This window comes from Epargyreus clarus, unplaced genomic scaffold (genome assembly GCF_041222505.1).
Source record: "Epargyreus clarus isolate Ecla_fem2 unplaced genomic scaffold, WU_Ecla_fem_2.2 ptg000014l, whole genome shotgun sequence".
NCBI classification, from domain to species: domain Eukaryota; kingdom Metazoa; phylum Arthropoda; class Insecta; order Lepidoptera; family Hesperiidae; genus Epargyreus; species Epargyreus clarus.
The window spans coordinates 4,601,375-4,620,420 of NW_027332222.1; the positions used below are offsets into that span (position 1 = coordinate 4,601,375).

Here is a 19,046-nt window from a genome sequence, read left to right on the forward strand (position 1 = left end):
AAACGATGTAACTTCGAAGTACGCGCTAAAAATCTCCCTGGACTTCATTTTTTATTTTTTAGTTAACATTATTTCTTTATTTTATACTGCCAGTAAAATCAAATCAAATACAATCAAAAACAGAATTTTCCTAAAAAACAGATTTTTCCTAGTAAAAAAAATCAAAAACAGAATTTTCCTATCGAATGCAGACAAAAATTAACATCGATTAATGTAGAATATTAAAAAAAAATTAATACAAAATATCCACTTTATAGTAATAAAATATAATTTGTTTTCGGCTATTTATACTTAATAGGTTTTCGAAATAAAGGTAATAAACCGCCATTAAAAGAATATCTATGCCTTTTTGCACCATTAAATCGTCGAACACAATATCACAAGTTAAAAAACTTTGTAAAACGCAGAAATCGTTAAAGACTTTATATAATTTATAAATTTATGCTTTATATCCTACAACTACTAAAATTATATTTTTTTAAATAATAAAAATGTTTATTAGCCGCTATTCAACAAAGTGACTGTAAGCTGCAAATCATGAAATTCACAATATAGAATTAATACTCGTACAATAGACATTTATTCGAGAATAAAAATATTGTTCTACTCTGTACTCTATATTAAAAATATAATATGCATATGATTTCATTTGTGAGGCCATAAATTATAAATCATTAAAAAAAAACTAAAAATGTCAAATTGTTTTTGTTAAACCTCGTAGGTACTTGAATATTTGCGACTTATGTTACTTTACAGTCGATGCAGATTTTTTTTTACATTGATGACTGTTTACTAGACGCTTAGTCAGTAATAATTTGAAAAAGAACAAAAATTCGCGCTGATACCTGACAATCAAAACAGGCTTCGGTCATCACATCGCATGAGGAAAGTAACCTCATCCACAGAGGCTGCAAAGCCTCCACTGCTCCGGCCGAGGCATAACGTGTATTTCACGCGTGCCTGTTTAAAAAAGTAGCGTTCGAAATTTAAAATTTTATTCGGTAGAGTGACGGACTTTTTTAATTTTAGTCTGTATTAATTTGAATGTTGTATTAAATTTGAAAATGGAATATATTCAAGTTTTAATTTTTACGCTGTTCGCCATCATCGCACCGAGCACCTCGAATACAAGTAAGTGACTTTATAAGAAAGTAGCTACAACGGTTCTTCTGTGTCAGGTTTATGTGTTAGGGGAAAAAATATTTTTCCTGTTTGTATTACTATAAGAATATAGAAACGTTTATTTTCAATCATTGATTCATTTCATTTCATTAAATATTTCAGTTACCTGTATTTTAATATTTATTTATAAATAAGATTATTAAAGTAAATAAATTAGGATTTAAGAATTGATTGAATGATTTTTACGTCCATCAGTTTTTTTTTTAAATTAAGCTATAATAATAATATGAATTTATTGTTCATACCTACTCAAATTTATTTTAATATATATTAATTATTTTATAATTTGTTTTTTTTTTTTGTCCAAAAAACATTTTTTATTAAATAATAAAGTTTACTTTTCAATATAATATACGTGTACCTATTCTGTGTACCTATTCCTATTAAATTTTTATAATAACGTATCTAATATTTATTTTTAATATTACGCTATCTCTTGGCCATATCAAAAACAATATTTATTCAAAAATACTAACAGAATAACCAATTCTTATTCTTGATGATACTAAAAGCTTTCATTGATTACGTATAGTCCGCATAAAACTGCTAGTCCGCTCTGAATATAGAAATGAATCGCGTCGGCATAGCAAATTGTATGACTACACCTGCTCGCAACAACTTCAGAGCGGACTAGCAGTTTGGCGCGAACAACACTATAGTTTTAGTATCATGTGCAATGTTTGGGGAAAAATAAACAGTGTGATATTTTACAAAACGTAATTACGAAATGTGTTTATAACACTCTCACATTATTTACAGTTAATATTAACGCCATTTCTGTACCTTGAATTGTTTAGCACAGAATGGAAACAGGTCAAAAACAACAAAACAAATTTCGAAATTACTTTTATTGCAAACTATAAAAAAACTTCGTAATAAAATATATTTTTTTTATAACTTGATACCGCGTTCATATTAACTCAAAAAATTAAAAAAGAAATGTTTATTCTTAACATCTGAAAAATAATAACGAAACTGATTAATGATATTTCATTTCATTCATAAGAAATATTGAACTAAATTTGCTAACGTCGGCTTTTACTCGTTTTCTTAAACTTAAAGCACATATTTTTACCAATCATCTCGTAAAGGTTTTCTCAAGCCCAGCTTTAATGAACATCGAAGCATGAAATCTCTTACGCTTCCTGACACCTGAGGACAGAGAATAGCACTTTTGTTACAAATATTCTTGTCAAATCTGCCTAATAACGGTATTAAGCCCTGCTGTGTTCTGGTTTAAAGTGTGTAAGAGAGAAGAACTTTTCTGAGGCATTCCAGCTTAGTCCTCAGGTGTAGCGACATATCTGTGGCCGACATCAGGTAGGAAACTTTACCTACGAATATATGGTGTTGATTACAGATATCCATGGGCGGCAGTAGCCACATACCATCAGGTGGACTCTATGCTCGTCTGCTACACCTATATTATAAAAAAAAATATTATTTGCATTGATTCGCACTGAAGCAATGTGAAAGTCCTGACTCTGTCTCTGTTTAAAAATTGCCACTTTCTTCAATTGTGACATGCTTTACTTACGTACATTATACTGAAATATTATTGTATTAATATTCTACAGTACTCTTTACAAAACTGTGATACATATCCTGTTCGTAATTTCTTAGAAATATTATAATCAATGCGTAATTGTGACTTATTTATATCTAGCTGCTGCAGAGAAATAATGTAAGGTGCAATTTCTGCATAAATAAATTACTAATTAGTTGTGAAATGTGAGATTCTTGTTTATGTTATTATCTACATACTTTAGTGACAACGAATACAGTTGCCCATAACAGAACAGTATATAGGAAGGAAGGAAGGAGGAGGAATAATGTAGGAAGACGTACATAAATAAAACAAAACGTCTCAAAATCTTGTAATGTTTTTTAACTCGGATATAATCATTTTATTTCAACTTTCTCTTTTATTTTTATTGCGTTCTTTCATGTTTAAAAACAATAACGAAGCTTCATGATACAATTACTGCATAAATAAATTACTAATTAGTTGTGAAATGTGAGATTCTTGTTTATGTTATTATCTACATACTTTAGTAATAGATCATTTATTTACGTCATAATTATAACCTAAATAGAAACATCTAATCCTAAATATTGATCTTCCAAAAATAAGTGATACAATTTTACAACTCTACAGTAACTACTTATTATTATTATTTATATCTATACGGTGACTAGAACGCTAGTGTATTTTATAATTATAAAATTATTAGGAATTAAGGTAAGTAAGTTCTCATGATCTTCTTAGAATAGACGTAATACCTATCTATGGAACTGTACGTTAGGTAATAAAACTTAATGATATCATGTATTATTTATTTACGAGTAGTCTCTTTAAGGCTTTAAATTTTATTTACAAAATATTCTTCAAATTATTATCGATATTTTACCCGGATAATAATACCTACGAGATATTATGAAATCAAGTCAAAATATTTTATTTAAGTATATTAAACGTCAATAACTTGCCAAAACTTGTCAAGATGATTCGTTTCATTAAGAAGAGGCTACACTAAATCTACGTACAATATTCTATCCAAATCAAAGATCATACTCTAAGTCAAGCGAATAAAATAAGTTACATAACCTAACAATCGTTGACGCGTAAATAATAGACAGACACGTAAAGACGTAATTGTCCACAAAATAATGGTTAATTAAGTAATAAGTAACTAGTGCAGAAATGTGTCACACGCTTATCTATTATCTAAATAAGCGACATACACCACGGCTTACGTAAGCGGAAGGAGGAAAGTGGAGAAATGCGTTGGGTAACGCGGGATGCCATCGGTCGCAAACGATCGAGTTTGCGTTTGACTTATTCGAATAATTAGAAGCTTATTTCAATAATATGGTTCGACCCGGGAAGTACCACTACACACCTATCAAGTTGCAACACATTTTTTTTGAGCGCCCAGACGAATAGTTGGAAAACTGAACTAATCCTCTGCGGAGAGGGAGGAGTAAAAATGCATCCAAGCACTTACAGGCCGCGACGGCCGGTGCCTGCGTTGTGTGAGGCTCGTGAAAGGACCTCCTGAAGGGAGGACCAACGCACTAAAACTCTCCTTAAAAGCTTCGTCCTAGGGGACCGTACAGCCGACATCGGATGGCGACCTCTCGTTGTGGAACGAGAGGCGCTAGAGGGGCAACGCATTTGTGACTGACTTTAGGTAGAAGCTGTTCTATATGTAGTTGGTTAGACGATTAGTTGGATAGATGCAGTGCAGTTCAGCTTCAGTGAGCAGTTCCATTAAGCTCGTTTACTATTCAATAAAAATAAACACGATAAATGGGCGTGAAGTTCATCTGATGGTGGGTACTGCCGCCATGGACATGAACCATTCTAAGAAATGAATGACAGAACAATACTAGAGTACTTAATAATAAATTATTATCATTCAAACATCTTCAAGTACCTAATTTGATCGATTAATGGACATAGAAGTATTATGCAATCACCAAGAACATAATTTCGAATGTTGAAATAAATTCAATTCAAATTCAAATCTCATTTATTCAAAATTGATTCATATAGAATACGTTTTTGAAAATCAACAAACTACCGCCGCTTCGGAAGGAGAAGAAGCGCCGTAAGAAAGTCCTTTTAAAGGGTAAATAATATACAATTTTACATAGTGGTAAATATAATTAATTATTATTGATGTTGGAGATGGAGTTGTCATACCATGCGGATTTATCATTTAAGTACTGATTTACATTATAATAAGCTTTTTTACATAAAGTTAATTTTATAGTAGATTTAAACCTTTTCTCGGATAGTTCGATAATGTGTTTTGGTATTTTATTGTAGAAACGAATACAGTTCCCCATAAAAGAACAGTATATAGGAAGAAAGGAAGGAGGAATAATATAGGAAGACATAAATAAAACAAAAAGTCCAAAAATCTTGTAATGTTTTTTTGACTCGGATATAATCATTTCATTTCAACTTTCTCTTTTATTTTTATTGCGTTCTTTCATGTTTAAAAACAATAACGAAGCTTCATGATGAATCTGAAGAGAAATTTTATGCCATGTTCGCACGCTTAGCGTTTGCCGCAAACTCTACCTCTACGAACATTTAGCTTCATTTAAAGCTAACGTACACGAACCAAGTCGAATTTTCTATCCACACGCTTGTGTTTCTTTCAATTTGACAATCAAACGGATGGAGCATCAAATACTCAGTCACCGTAGAATAAATTTAAAGTAATGTTATAAATATATCAATAAAGACCGTTAATAAATCCGTTGCTAACTATTTAAGAACAAATATAAAACTAGAATATACCTACATTAATGATTTTTTTACTTACTTTTTTAGGATTCTTTAAAATCAATACTATCTTTATGAATTAATTACAAATAAATTCAAAAAAATATCAATATTCAAAAAAATATACCTGATCTCACTTACATTAATAAAAGAAATGTTAAAATGTAACAATAACTTTCCACAATCGTTATATAATTAATATTGTTATAAGAATTCGTGCAATATGATATATAGTTACATACCGGAACAGTAACTATAATAAAATTATGCTATGTTATATGATTTATCGAAATAACTGTAGATGTACGAGTACTTTACGAAATACGAAATAACTGTACGAGTACTTATAGATACTTTAAGAAAACCATAGCTATTACAAAACAGTTGTATTACACAGAGCAGTCACAAGGGTAATTTCAAACCTAATTTAATACGTACCTTAATACTAGGTCACCAACCCAAACCTATACTAATTATATGTAATTAGTAGCATTCCTTGAACACGGCACATTGTCGCTCACCGTGACTTCTCTCTGGCATGGTATACCTTATTATTAGTCTTTGAATACGTACCTCAAGTGACAACTCTATCTAATATTAAAAAAATAATGAATCCCAAACAAGTTTAATACACTTTTTTTTAAATACAAGTAGAGTTCTGATAAATAAGTAGAATAAAGATATTAAATTGATAGATTATGTAAACATCCCAAATCATTTACACTACATATATGTTTCTATTATCAATGCTAGATCTAGTTTTTGTACTCGTATATCGATGTTGTTGTTTAAGTTATATTTTGTTAATTTAAGTCTTTTTTTTGGTTTGGTTTGGCAAATAATATTAACAATACTATCATAATACTATGAAGATTATTTTTGTCAAGAAAAATAGGGTTAATATCATCAATGTGACTAGTAGTATACTACTAGGCTGCGAGTAACAATGGCTTTAAACTGACTATTTTAAAACTATACGTATATTCAGCCAAACCCACGTATACTGAAAATCATTTTACTTCGTATTTCTTTCGTAAGTATCAAACATGACGATAGCAAGCCCTTGAAGCCCAACAAGCGTAACGTTAGGATTACAGTGTTTCATCAGTCACACGAGTTCCCAACTAGGACAGGCAATACTTGAGCACTAGAACGCAGGCATTAGGCAAGTACTACACAAGGCCCTGTATTGTCCCGCGATGTAGGGCGCTTGTAACTATTCAAAATACTCTTTCATGAGAAATACGAAATGCATACATAAATATTATATTATGAAGTTGACACATATAAGAAGTTTTATTTTATAAAATTGACATGGCCAGCACACAATTGAACTGATGGTGAATGACCATAAAACCACCATTTGAGGTTGACGACAGATTCGTTATCTCAGGAGTCTCAGGACTAAAGGTCTACTCACGACTCAGGACTATACACAGATTATTTACTAAAACTGACATAACTTAAAATCAGAGATTTGTGGGTTTGAACCTCGGACCCGGAACAAAAGGTCTGTGGTTACCCTCTGTGGTTCGACGTCGTTGGCACCACCGCCACACCGGCTTCTGCCTAATAACAGTATTAAATGCTGCTGTGGTCTAATTTGATGGGTGTAGTAAATGAGACAGCTTTGCCCTCAGAAGTAGCGACGCATCTGTATCCGACCACAGCTGGAAAACTGGTGTTGCATAGAGTTGATTGCAGATGTCTATGGGCGGCAGTAGTTACTTAACATCAGGAGGACTGCATTCACGTCTGCTACTTTAATCATTATCAACCCATTACTGTCCCACTGCTGGGCACGGGTCTCCTCTCAGAATGAGAAGGATTAGGCCATAGTCCACCGCGCTGGCCGGGTGCGTATTGGTAGACTTCACATACCTTTAAGATTTTTTTTATAAATCTCTCAGGTATGCAGGTTTCCTCACGATGTTTTCCTTCACAGTTTAAGCAAGTGATAATTAATTTCTAATACGCACATAAATTTGATCCTCGGACCCCTCGATCGAGAGGCTTCGTTTCTTAACCACTAGGCTATCACTGTTTTATTTATGCAACATGCAATATCATTATAAAAAGAATCACAGGGCTATTCACTAAAGTTCTTCAATGTTAATAACAGCAAAGAGTATTATAACACCGATGTCGCCAGTATTCGCAATCGTTTCGCGGGCAAGGTCCGCAGGGTCAATGACTCGGCAGGTGTATCGGCCGTGTTTTTTTAAAAACCTGTTCGTTTTAATTTAACTGAGCTTTTTGTTTTCTTTGCTCTTCAGAGAAAGATGCCGGCGATCAATTTTTATTACTGTTTTTTCGGTGAAGTTCCATTTAAAAGTTGTTGCTTTATTTGTGTTATGTTAATTAAAAAGATAAAACGGTTTTCGTAGGCCTCATTAGTAGTAGGATTAGATGCCTCATTTTAAGTAACGTCTATAGAAATCTTTGCAACTATCTTCCTTGTTCCTTCCCCTCGGGGTCTCTTTCAGGGTTGGTTTTGCATTTTCTCAACTCTTCAATTTTCTACCAATTTCATGCTGTGTATCTGTGCATGCTTTTTTGCAGTCGATTTTTAATGATAAATCTTCAATCAGTGCTTAAAAGCGTCGATCCCTAACACCCGCCACTAAGAAATACGTGTTACAAGTACGTTTTGATTACGACTTATGGCCTCTAGGACTTTATCCGGATTTCAAATAATTTTTCAATCTTTTTTATGGCAAAGATGTAACATTTCTTTGGCTTTCATTGTAATATTGATATGTTCATTACGTTACGCTTCAATGGTATCACACTACACATCTATTATATCCATCATAGCATCTTCATTAGAGCTAAGCTAGCCCATGCTTCCGACGCCTAGGAAGTGCATATAAATTATTTGTCTGATGCATTTAGACAACATACCTTCAGATTTAAGACCATCTTGCGTTAACATATTATCGCCACATTATTTACTTATTTATAATTATTAACCCAATAATGTTAAAATCCTAGGCTCTTCTCTCACAATAAAACTTGGTCATAATCCATCGTATGTATACGTTTTTGTATTTTTATTATTTCAGTAGTAACAATTCGGTAGCATACAGTAGCCATACATCATTGTATTATCGCAAAAAAATCTTAATATTATGTCATTTTAAGCAAAGTTATGCAAATTTTACAATGACAAATGAAAACATTTGTTTTTACTAACAGCCAAAGGCTAATTACGTTTTTGCATTCCATTGTGTAAATACATGAGTAGTTATTACTTTTTATAAGGTTGTACCATACTCATTTGTCATAGCTAATTACATAAGTATTGATTGTTAATAAATTGTTAATAAAAGCAGTGATAGCCTAGTGGTTGAAACGCTGTCTCTCAAACAATCAAGGGGTCCGAGGTTCAAATCCCAAGCCCGCACCTTTGATTTTTCAAAGTTATGGGTATTATAAATGATTCATCACTTGCTTTATCGGTGAAGAAAAACATTGTGAGGACAGCTGCTTACCTGAGAGATCGTAAAAAAAAAAACAAAAGACGATCTCAAAGGTATGCGAAATCTGTAATGAATATGGATATACCGGCCTGCTAATATTAAGGCTACTATCCATGGACATGTGCATAGATCAAAATCAAATAGAATAGATATTCTCCAATAAACCAACCACAAAAGTTCATCAACATCTTTACTATGCATTACCACTTCTGTGGACGTAACCGTTATGAACTATTAATCCACAATTTTGCTAACCAAAGATCGAATTTCTAATTGACAGAAAATATCCAAATTCGATCTTTGGTAGCCAAAACGCCAGATATATTGGTTGTACGCTTAATATACTCGTACAATCGCTCTACCCACAATCCATTAGCAATCAACCTAGCTTAAACATCCAGAGGAAATGACCACAGGGATACGTTAATACGAAGTAGACAATCTTCAACACAATGAACTATCCGAAGGTGTGTCATTGATCACTGGCCAGTACCGGTGCATTGTTTTCACTGGCGGCCAATGTCACTACCGTTAGGCGACTCACTCGCATACTAAACACGAGCGATGAAAGTCGAGCTGGTTTAGCTTCTTTGTTCTTGTACTTGCTAAAGATGCAATAGTAAACCAGTAGTGACTATCGACTTCGTATGATGATAGATGCAACTTACTGGAAAATTAAACTCGTGTACACTAGCGGACTGAGGAGCCTCCAAACACAGTTTTTAACCCGTCCGAACAAAAACTGTCAGCGAATAATAAACATACTTTAAAACTAAAAACCAGGCAAAAATAGCATAAGGAAAATCGTTAATCCTGATTCCTGACGATCCCGATGAGGAGAATGATAAAATTATTAAAATCGTGTATTGTCATCGGTTCTTGATAATTGTTCAAGATGTTAACTTAATCGGACTGTTCAAAGTGGGTAAAACTTATCAAAAAATCCGTTACATGCGTACAAACAGGTCAAACTAATAAAACCGTAATAAAAAAATAAAAGCGTGTTAAAAAGGTCGCCAGACCAAATTGTCTCTGAAATACGTATTTGTCGGCGAAAATTATCTTAACACATTTGTAAAATTAAATCAACTCTTTAGACTGACAGACTGACTCTTTAGGCCTCATTCAATATTAATCCAGCAACCTTAGTCCGCCACTGTTCGTGGATAGCTAGGGCATGGAATATGCCAGGTGGACACTACCTCGAATAACCGTTACCTCTCTTCCTGCGGAAGTCTCAACTCTCAAGCGGCGAATGAGTAATTAAAAGCATTCTACACTTGCAGTCACATAAAGATCCCCAATACCACGAGCGCGTCTAAACAGCCAAAAACGAGTAAAAACGCCTGTATCCACATTAAAAATAAATCGTATAGATTGAACATTCAACCGTGTATGTACGTCAAACCGGTAAGATGACCGCTGTGCCACGCTCGACGTCATCTTTAGGGTTCAATCTACTGATAAAACGGTGACTACACCAAAAACCACTTTTGAAGGACTTGCAAGGGCTGATTGATTTTCTAAACGCCCAATATGCAATAAGGTTAAATAAAGTCGATTAAAAATAACATGATCTTTAATGTTATTGTACATAATGTCGGTAGGACATGTTGCGATAAAACAATATTGATATACATGTATAGAAAATTAGAAATAAATCAGTGTTTTTTGTTTTTATAATATAGGAGTAGCAGAGAAGCATGCAGTCCACCTGATGGTAATTGGCTACCGCCGCCAATGGACATCTGTAAGATAGGATTAGGTATTCTTACCTGACTACAAATGCGCCGCTATCCCTGAAGACTAAGCTGGAACGCCTCGGAAAAATATGTCTGCCTTAACACATCCTTCAAACCAGAACACAGCAGCGCTTAACACTGCTGTTATGGGGCAGGTGGCGGTGGTGCCGCTGGAATCGAACCACATAGGGATCTACCACCTTCTAAGTTATTTTTATTTTTTTTATAGACCTGTTCGGAGGCCGGTGTTCGCGAGGGGACAGCAATGTGGACGCGTGCTTACTACGGAGCTTCAATAACCTGGTAGACCACTTGAAGGGTGGAGCGCCTGAACTGGGTATTGAAGAGGTGAGTCTTTTTATTATTATAAGGGAGTAAACAAGAATGCACTCCACTTGTTACAAACACAAAATAATAGTTTTTGTGCATGTACCAAGTCGCATCTGTAATTAAACCCAGATAAGGTTTCTACCTGAGGTTGTTCACACATGCGCCGCTAACCCTGAGGACTAAGTTAAAACACATTAGATAAGACTTACTCGTACGTCTTCCTTACAACATCATAATATTATGTTTATATGGCAGAGTCATCTAAATTATTTTATACTCCAATTTTTAGTTAAAAACAAGTACAATTATTTATTTAAGATAATAAATACAAAGTAAATATTTTTACGCGTTTCTCACGCAATACGTCTAAAAATATTGATTTAAGAATAATAATTACTTAATTTATTACTCATTAATTCAGACAACTCATGAGTGATTTTTATACCTACCTTTGACCATAACAGCAAAAACAAAAATAAGACATACCTTATTATTGACAATGGATAAACTGACAACAAGAATGGCGTGGGTCACTGACTTCATTATGTCATTTTTTTGTGACAGTACACGCGCGTATTGATGCTATTTTTATAAAGTAAAGATTGAGGTGAAATTTTATTAACGAGACCACAGCTGCCTACGTTTATAATGAACCCAAAATAGGAATAGCATCCTCACTGATGTGTTAATACTCCTAAGTACCGCACCCTTGCAACCAGAAAACAGCAGCGTTTAATACTGCCATAGAGTAAAACACGAAGGGCTCTACAATTACCATTTTTGACTTACATTTCCCCTGAACGCAGCTAAGGAAATAAAATTCTGTTTATTTTTGAAAATAACGTAAGATGCAGATTACACTTTCTAGCCATAATGAGTACAATGACTTCATGTTGCAATCCCAGCCAACTGAATTGAATACTTATAGCTCAAAGCACTCATAATTTTGGCGTATAAATTAAATAATCCGCTAAATACAATGATAATTATAGAAAATAATTAATGTTATAATATTACAAAAACATAAACTCGACTGCTTTATATAATCTAAAGCAGTCGTGTCTATATTACTCCCACAATTTAGCAAAAAAAACATAGCAGACTCTATGGGGTTCGATTGTAGAGTAGTGCCTCTACCGCCACAAATTTTATTGGAGACATACTTTTCTAATGTGTTCCAGCCTAATCTTCTAGGGTAGCGGCGCAACTGTGACCGACCTCAGGTAGGAATATCTAATCCTACCTGGGGTTGGTTTCCGTCGTCCATGGGCGGTGGCAACCACTTACCATCAGGTGCACTGCATGCTCTTCTGGTACTCCTATACTATAAAAATAGCTTCTAGCGTGAAGCAGTTCTATGCCTCGATGGAAAGGTTTGCAACCCAGCTGACTTACATATAGGGTGAGTGTCAGTCTATTCTGGGAAGACTGTGATCGACTGTGATAGAACCTAGTCTATATTTATAAAGTTGGCCATAGATATGTAGTCCATACGAGAATGACCACTTACCGTCTAATGGGCTCTAAGCTCGTTTGTTACTCCAATCTTGTCTTTGATTACTTATATACTTTAAAGGGTTTTGTTAAAAGAAAAGTGAAATTTAGAGCAAATGAAAGAATCACACTGTATTTTTTTCAGTCCGACACAATAGTGATAGATGAGCTGTCGATCGCGCTGGGCGGAGGTCCGGACGGCTACCGAGCCACGTTCAAAGACATCCACGCAGCCGGCGTCAACAACATGACCATCACTAATGTCAGGTATATCTTTTAACTTAAACTTTGAAGTCCCACTACTAGGTAACTCCACTTTACAACTAGGAAAACCTATTCCACTACGCTTCAAGGTGGATCGTACGAGTTATTTATGTTTTATGTACAACCCTTTAATATCCCACTGCCAGGCGACCACATAATTGGGAATGCCTTATCTATTCCACGTATATAGGCAACCCGTGAGGAGTGTTGAAAAACCATTCATAAAACCTCCGATAAGGACCCATCCAGCTTTAAATTCAGGCTTTAAAATACATTATAGGAAAGTCTGCTTGCCATATGCTAAAACTTTACATCTTATATAAAAAATTCTCGTCTCACAGTGTTACTTACCGTACTCCTCCGAAACGGCTTTACCGATTTTCACCCAATTTTATATGCATATTCAATAGGTCTGAGAATCGGCTACTATCTATTTTTCATACCCCTAAGTGATAAGGATTGTTCACCCTTAACATTTTTTTTATTTATATGGCAACACAAAGTTTGCCGGGTCAGCTAGTATTATATAAGGAAACAAGGATAATATAAGTATTACCTACTAAGTTTAACATTAAAATGCGTCTCGAATAATTTAATACAATCCCTGTATAACAGAAGAAATGTTGCCAAAATTAAACTTAATAAAGAATATAAATTCAAGACAGTTCCTACATTGCGTCAATACGTATAATTATTCTTAAACAGGAACATCACCGAATATTAAAGAGTCTGGCGTCTAATTTATGACAATCTCATCCCCACAATGCCTATAATACTGTCTGACTCTTACGTAAGTACGTACGTTATTACGTAAAAATTACACAATAATACACGTAGTACAACGACCTCTTGTTCGTAAGAAATTATAATTTAGTTTATAAATAAATTTACATAAAATTTAAAAGTATTTAAATTAAAATTATAAATCATAATCCTATTATTTTCATTTAATAAATTAAATAAATTCGTTTAAGTCGTTTTGTAATCTTCAATTGCTTAACTTAGGTAACATTTTTTAAAATAAATAATATTATCATATAAAAGATGTATTATTAATATCAAATTAAATAAAGATTCTTAAAAACAAATCCTTGTTAAAAGAAACCTTGATACCTTATTGTTTTGTACGCCGTTAACTTTTCCACAAAGAGAGCGCCTAGCAGCAGAAATAACAAAAGCGTTTTTTACTTTGAAACCATGCCTAATAGCTTAAAGTTTAAGCTAGTTTAAGCCTTAAACGGAGAGAATCTTAAACACTAAACATGCAGAATATACAATACGCGTACTCTATTGGCCAAACGGTAAACATATAAATACGGTAAATAGTCATATTTACTAACAATATGCCTCCAAGGTGAATTATTAAAAGCGGGGATCGCCAAAACAAAAATGACCAAGTAGCGAAAAACTCTCAAAGAAGCCAATTTTGAAAAAAAATAAAAATGCATTATTGGACTGTTTAAATCCATTTCCCTAGCCGGGAATCACGATAGAAAAATGGGAGGAAATAAAGACCGGCGTCAATGTTTATTCGGATATTTTCACAAATTTTGTTACTTTACTTGGGAAGGAAAAACCTTTAGAAAGATGATCTAGAATAATAATTACTAGAGCAAGGATACTGGAATCTTTGCCGGCCTCGCCTTGCCCGCTTGCGAAGTCTTAGGTGCCCTATTTCATCCATCGTATTTCTAATTAAGATTCATTTTATTTCAGAACTTTATAATTTTATCTACTGATAACATGAATATGTTAGGCAAGCTTCGCAAAGGGCAGATATGTGAAAATCACAAAGAAACTTCAATGTTACCAACAAAATAATTGTTTGAAATATAATTATTCATCGATTGTGCGAATAATCATACCTTTGTTTGTAACTTTTACTTGCAACATGACAGTCAAGTGAGGAATGTAAGGAAATAAAATCCCAATGATATTCTGATCACGTCCTGAGTGCAGTGACTGGGACTGACTGTATGTATCATCATTTATAATTAACGACAAAGGATCACTTGTTGACTAAAGCCACTGAATGATAATATTTGTGCAATCAGACAATCATTACTTCAAGCATTATTGTTATATTAGATCAACGTTCATGTAATATGTATTATACAGTATACTGTGTGCTGGTCTTACATTAGGTTGTATTTAACTAGTAGAGAATTTGGGTTATTTTTAGGGTTTCTTACCAAAAGGGTAAAATCGGAACCCTATCACCTACAACACCTCTGCTCTCTGTCCTTTTGTCACAGGGCTCTATCTTTTGAACCGTAATAAGTAGACACTTGAAATTTTTACAGAGTATGTATAACTGTGGCCGCTATAACAATAAATACTAAAAATAAAAACAAGTTCACCATCCAAGAAACCGTTATTTTTCAGTGTACTCAGCTTTATCTACTGAACGAAATGAATAGGTAGACAGTTCAAATATAATCATAATGCAGCGATAATGTATAATTGCCATGTCATTTAGGTTCCTTAGTAACATTACCTATACATAAAGTAATGTGCTGACCCAGGTCCGACCTGGAGACGCACCAGTTCCAGCTGACGCTGTTCGGGCCGCACATCAGCGCGCGCGCCCGCTACCGCTCCTCCGGCGTGCTGCTCGTCGTGCGCGCGTCCGGCGGCGGCGACTACTGGGGCGAATACGGTATGTGCCTGATTTTGACAATTTACATGTTTTTTTAAACACTTTCTACACTCACAGCACCACACTAGGATCCCGTTTCGTGGGTGCTATGGACACACACAAGACAAATACACAAACACCCAGACCCAGAAAGGGAAACCTAAATTCATCATTTTGATATCGGTCTGGCCGAGGATCGAACCCGGGATCCTCTGCGCGTCAGACTGGTTTGGTGACCGCTCCGACACGCGGGTCGTCATGTTAATCCCTATACTTTTAAAATATTCTCACCTTGACCATACGAGATGTTTTCTACGCGAATTCGTTTAAACGCTACGCTAATATGAGAAACGATAAGCTAATCTGAGGAATCACGATGTCATAGCTTAACAATTATTTTCCTGTCATATATTGGAGGAAAAAGTTAAGGAAAAACTGATTTCTTGAATAAAAGAAAGGGTCAATGTCGTCTTTTGTCGCGTGTTAACGTTTGGTGACAAGGACCAAGGTAATTTGAATCTACGATTATAAACTGGGTTAAGGATAGAACAAATTCATCCTGCATAACACAGTAATGATTTGTTACAATTAAATCAAATAAGTAATTTTAATCACCCTAATCCTTATAGTGCCCCTAATTTTTATTCCAAACGCAGGTTTGATCTGACTTGATTTGTTTGACATGGCCCATATCAGAAAAAAAATCAAATAAAATTTTATTTGAAGAAATCTGAAAGGAAATGTCTAAAACCTTAATATGATTGCAACCAAATCAATTAGATAATAAATGGGGAGGAGCAAAATTCACAGACAAGACAAGCGCAAAGGAGCAAAATAGGAACTAATATTTTATTATGCAACCCAGATTTTTATTTTACGTCTTTAAGATCTTTAACTCTACATTAAATCTCGTTAAAATTCTTTTTAATACAAATGTACAATACGTTTTACGACTGTCAATAAAAATGTTTTAATGAATCTCCATTGATTGATCAGTTTTGAATTATACCTGGTTCCGTTAATCCGCGAATTTCTCCGATTCTCAAAACTTAAATTGTAACAGGAAAAAACATTGCTAAATCAAATGTAAATATTTGTGGTGATTCATACTACTTTCTACATTAGCTCGCACTTTCGCTTTATTAGCGCCATTATTACTTTCCACTGACCATTTATTGTTTGTCATTATCATTAGCACAATCATTATGATTGTGTCAATAAATGAGATTGTTAATAACGTGAATATAATTAGTGCTTTTACGCTTGTCATTGAAAGTTGGTACTTGTATCATGGTCATTGATATAATCTCATTGTTAGATCCATTTTGATCCTGAGTAGATAGATATCTAATATTAATGACCACCATCCTGCGTCGAGGAGCACTCACCATAGGTTCCATGATTCTCTTGCATTGTCATGTGATTTCCATGGTTACATGTTTCATCATTATAGGTCCATATTATAATGTTAAATTACAAACAGAATTTAGAGTTCGTTTACCAGTCACACAGTCAAAATATCTGCCACAGAACGTGAATTTGAAAGTCATACAAATGATAAATCTTGTACTTTAACCATCTATTCGTCAACACCTTACAAATATTCCTCTCATCCAACAGATGGCGTGAAAGCCAAGGTATACTTCCGCGGTGAGCCCTACGACCGTGATGGTCGCACGTATCTCAAGCTGAAGCAGCTTAAACTGGATTTCTCCGTCAAGGAAATCCAGATGGGAGTAGAGAATTTGGACAACAGTAACGCAGTACTCCGTAAGTATATTTTATTCTAACTGCGTCTTCATAAATGTTAAAAAAGTCTTTAGTCGTGTACCTATATACATGTGACTCGTTCTTTGGCTCTCAGTTAAAGAAGCTCGTATCGTGAAAGTCGTAAAAGAGACTTCGATATTCATGTGATTTAAGATACGAGTGGTGCCATCTGTTATCGACAAGCAAGAATATTTTGCGATACATTACAGCTGTTAATCAAAGATGGCATTATATAATATTGTCAACCCGCTCTACGGGGTGACTAAGTAATACTTTGTGATAAAATTCTAATAGTAGTGTCATAAGTAAATTAGATGTTACTCCTTGAATATTAAACTCAAGAGTCTCATAAGTATCGTCGCAATAAAAGTATTATGGTATCGCCCTAATTGAATTCCCCTAGCTTTTATTTTCCTACCTTGATTTCCAGGGTAGACCTCCTACACCTTAAACCAAAGCATACACCATGTTAAACTATTTCTAAACCAACAGAAGCAGCGCTGAACCTGTTCATCAACACGAACGCGCAGGAGCTGCTGAAGGAGATGAAGCCGGAGCTGAAGCGGGACCTCGCGGACAAGATGTCCCGCTTCCTGGACCGCATCCTCAGGAAGATACCCTACGACGACTGGATCGTTGACTAGTTGCTATACTAGTGATATCGCCGAACTTTATGATAACTTTGAAGAATGTTAGGTAGGACCAGTGTAGCCAACCTTGGAAGTTGAAGAAATGAGGGTAATAAATTCATAAAAGTAGTTTTTGGAACAACGTCTTAGACATTTTTGTATCTATTTCTAGAAGTAATACTGGAGCGAGTAATATCTTCAACTAAAATAAAGGTTATGAAGATTTTATTACCAATGAAAATTTCTCCCGCTACATAATACTTTCAATCAAACAATGAAACTTTAAAGGAAGCAGTATAAGCCTAAAGTATGAAATGGCAAGACATTCTCCAATCGGCCATAAAGTTTGGCAATACCTTAATTAGTTAATAAAGTTAGTTAATAAAGGTATCTTTAACTCATAGTAGATCGCACAACAACAAGATTAGAACCGAAAAGTGCGAAAGGTTACAAATCTATGATGGTGACCGCTCACCGCCATTAAATGGTATTAATGTCGTACGTGTAAATCATTCAAATAAATGATCAAAGTTAACATTCATTAATAAGACAAATTTCAAACTTAAAAAAACGGAGACAAAATGGAGTTTTCGTTGAAGCACAATTATTAAATGTATCGTTCAAATCAGATTTAATATTCAATAAAACGAATTTTAAACTGAAAAAAGAAACAAAATTGAGTTTTCGTTGAGGTACAATTAAATGTATCGTACAGTTAAGTTTAATGACAATAATAATCATATTAATGATTGATGAGATCATATTAATGAATTATCATTATTTAAGATACGCTGAGCGTTTATATCCTTATTGGTGCTAAGTTTTTCATACTTTTTACAACTATAATTTTTGGTATATTTTGGAATTTTAAAACCCATTATTATAATGAATTTACTTATGTAAAACGAAATTATATTAAGAAAGAAAAATTTTTGGCCACTTACCTATTTAATTACTAATTTTATATTTGTAAATTGATCAAGTTATTATTAAGCAATAGATATTAATTCTTCTATTTATGCTACATTAAAATATTAAAGCAATGACAACTTTTTGGTTAAAGCTTATTTAATTAAATTATTTTGACTTAAGTCTTCAATTCTCGCATAATGGTCTTAGGTACTAGTTATAAGAATATTTGATAGAATAAGATCATTTGTAAATTGAAAAAAATAAAATTTAAACTTAATACGATTTTTATTCAAGTCTATTTCG

At 33.9% G+C, this 19,046-nt stretch overlaps 1 protein-coding gene across 1 annotated transcript; it reads left to right on the forward strand.

Annotated features, from left to right (window-relative positions):
• Positions 1 to 889: 889 nt before the first annotated feature.
• On the forward strand, positions 890 to 18,507 carry brP-1649 (juvenile hormone binding protein brP-1649). Its single transcript, XM_073079540.1, has 6 exons — positions 890 to 1,131; positions 10,936 to 11,054; positions 12,676 to 12,797; positions 15,320 to 15,453; positions 17,053 to 17,202; positions 17,695 to 18,507. Exons 1-6 carry the CDS (start codon positions 1,065 to 1,067, stop codon positions 17,844 to 17,846), a joined length of 744 nt encoding a protein of 247 aa, XP_072935641.1. The 5' UTR covers positions 890 to 1,064; the 3' UTR covers positions 17,847 to 18,507.
• Positions 18,508 to 19,046: the final 539 nt, after the last annotated feature.

Bases quoted from the DNA above. Each gene is read 5' to 3' on its own strand.
- brP-1649 (XM_073079540.1), top strand. From the start codon at position 1,065: ATGGAATATATTCAAGTTTTAATTTTTACGCTGTTCGCCATCATCGCA. The intron at 1,132-10,935 runs GTAAGTGACTTT...TTTTTTTTATAG, and splicing joins ACCGAGCACCTCGAATACAA to ACCTGTTCGGAGGCCGGTGT. The intron at 12,798-15,319 runs GTATATCTTTTA...GTGCTGACCCAG, and splicing joins ATGACCATCACTAATGTCAG to GTCCGACCTGGAGACGCACC.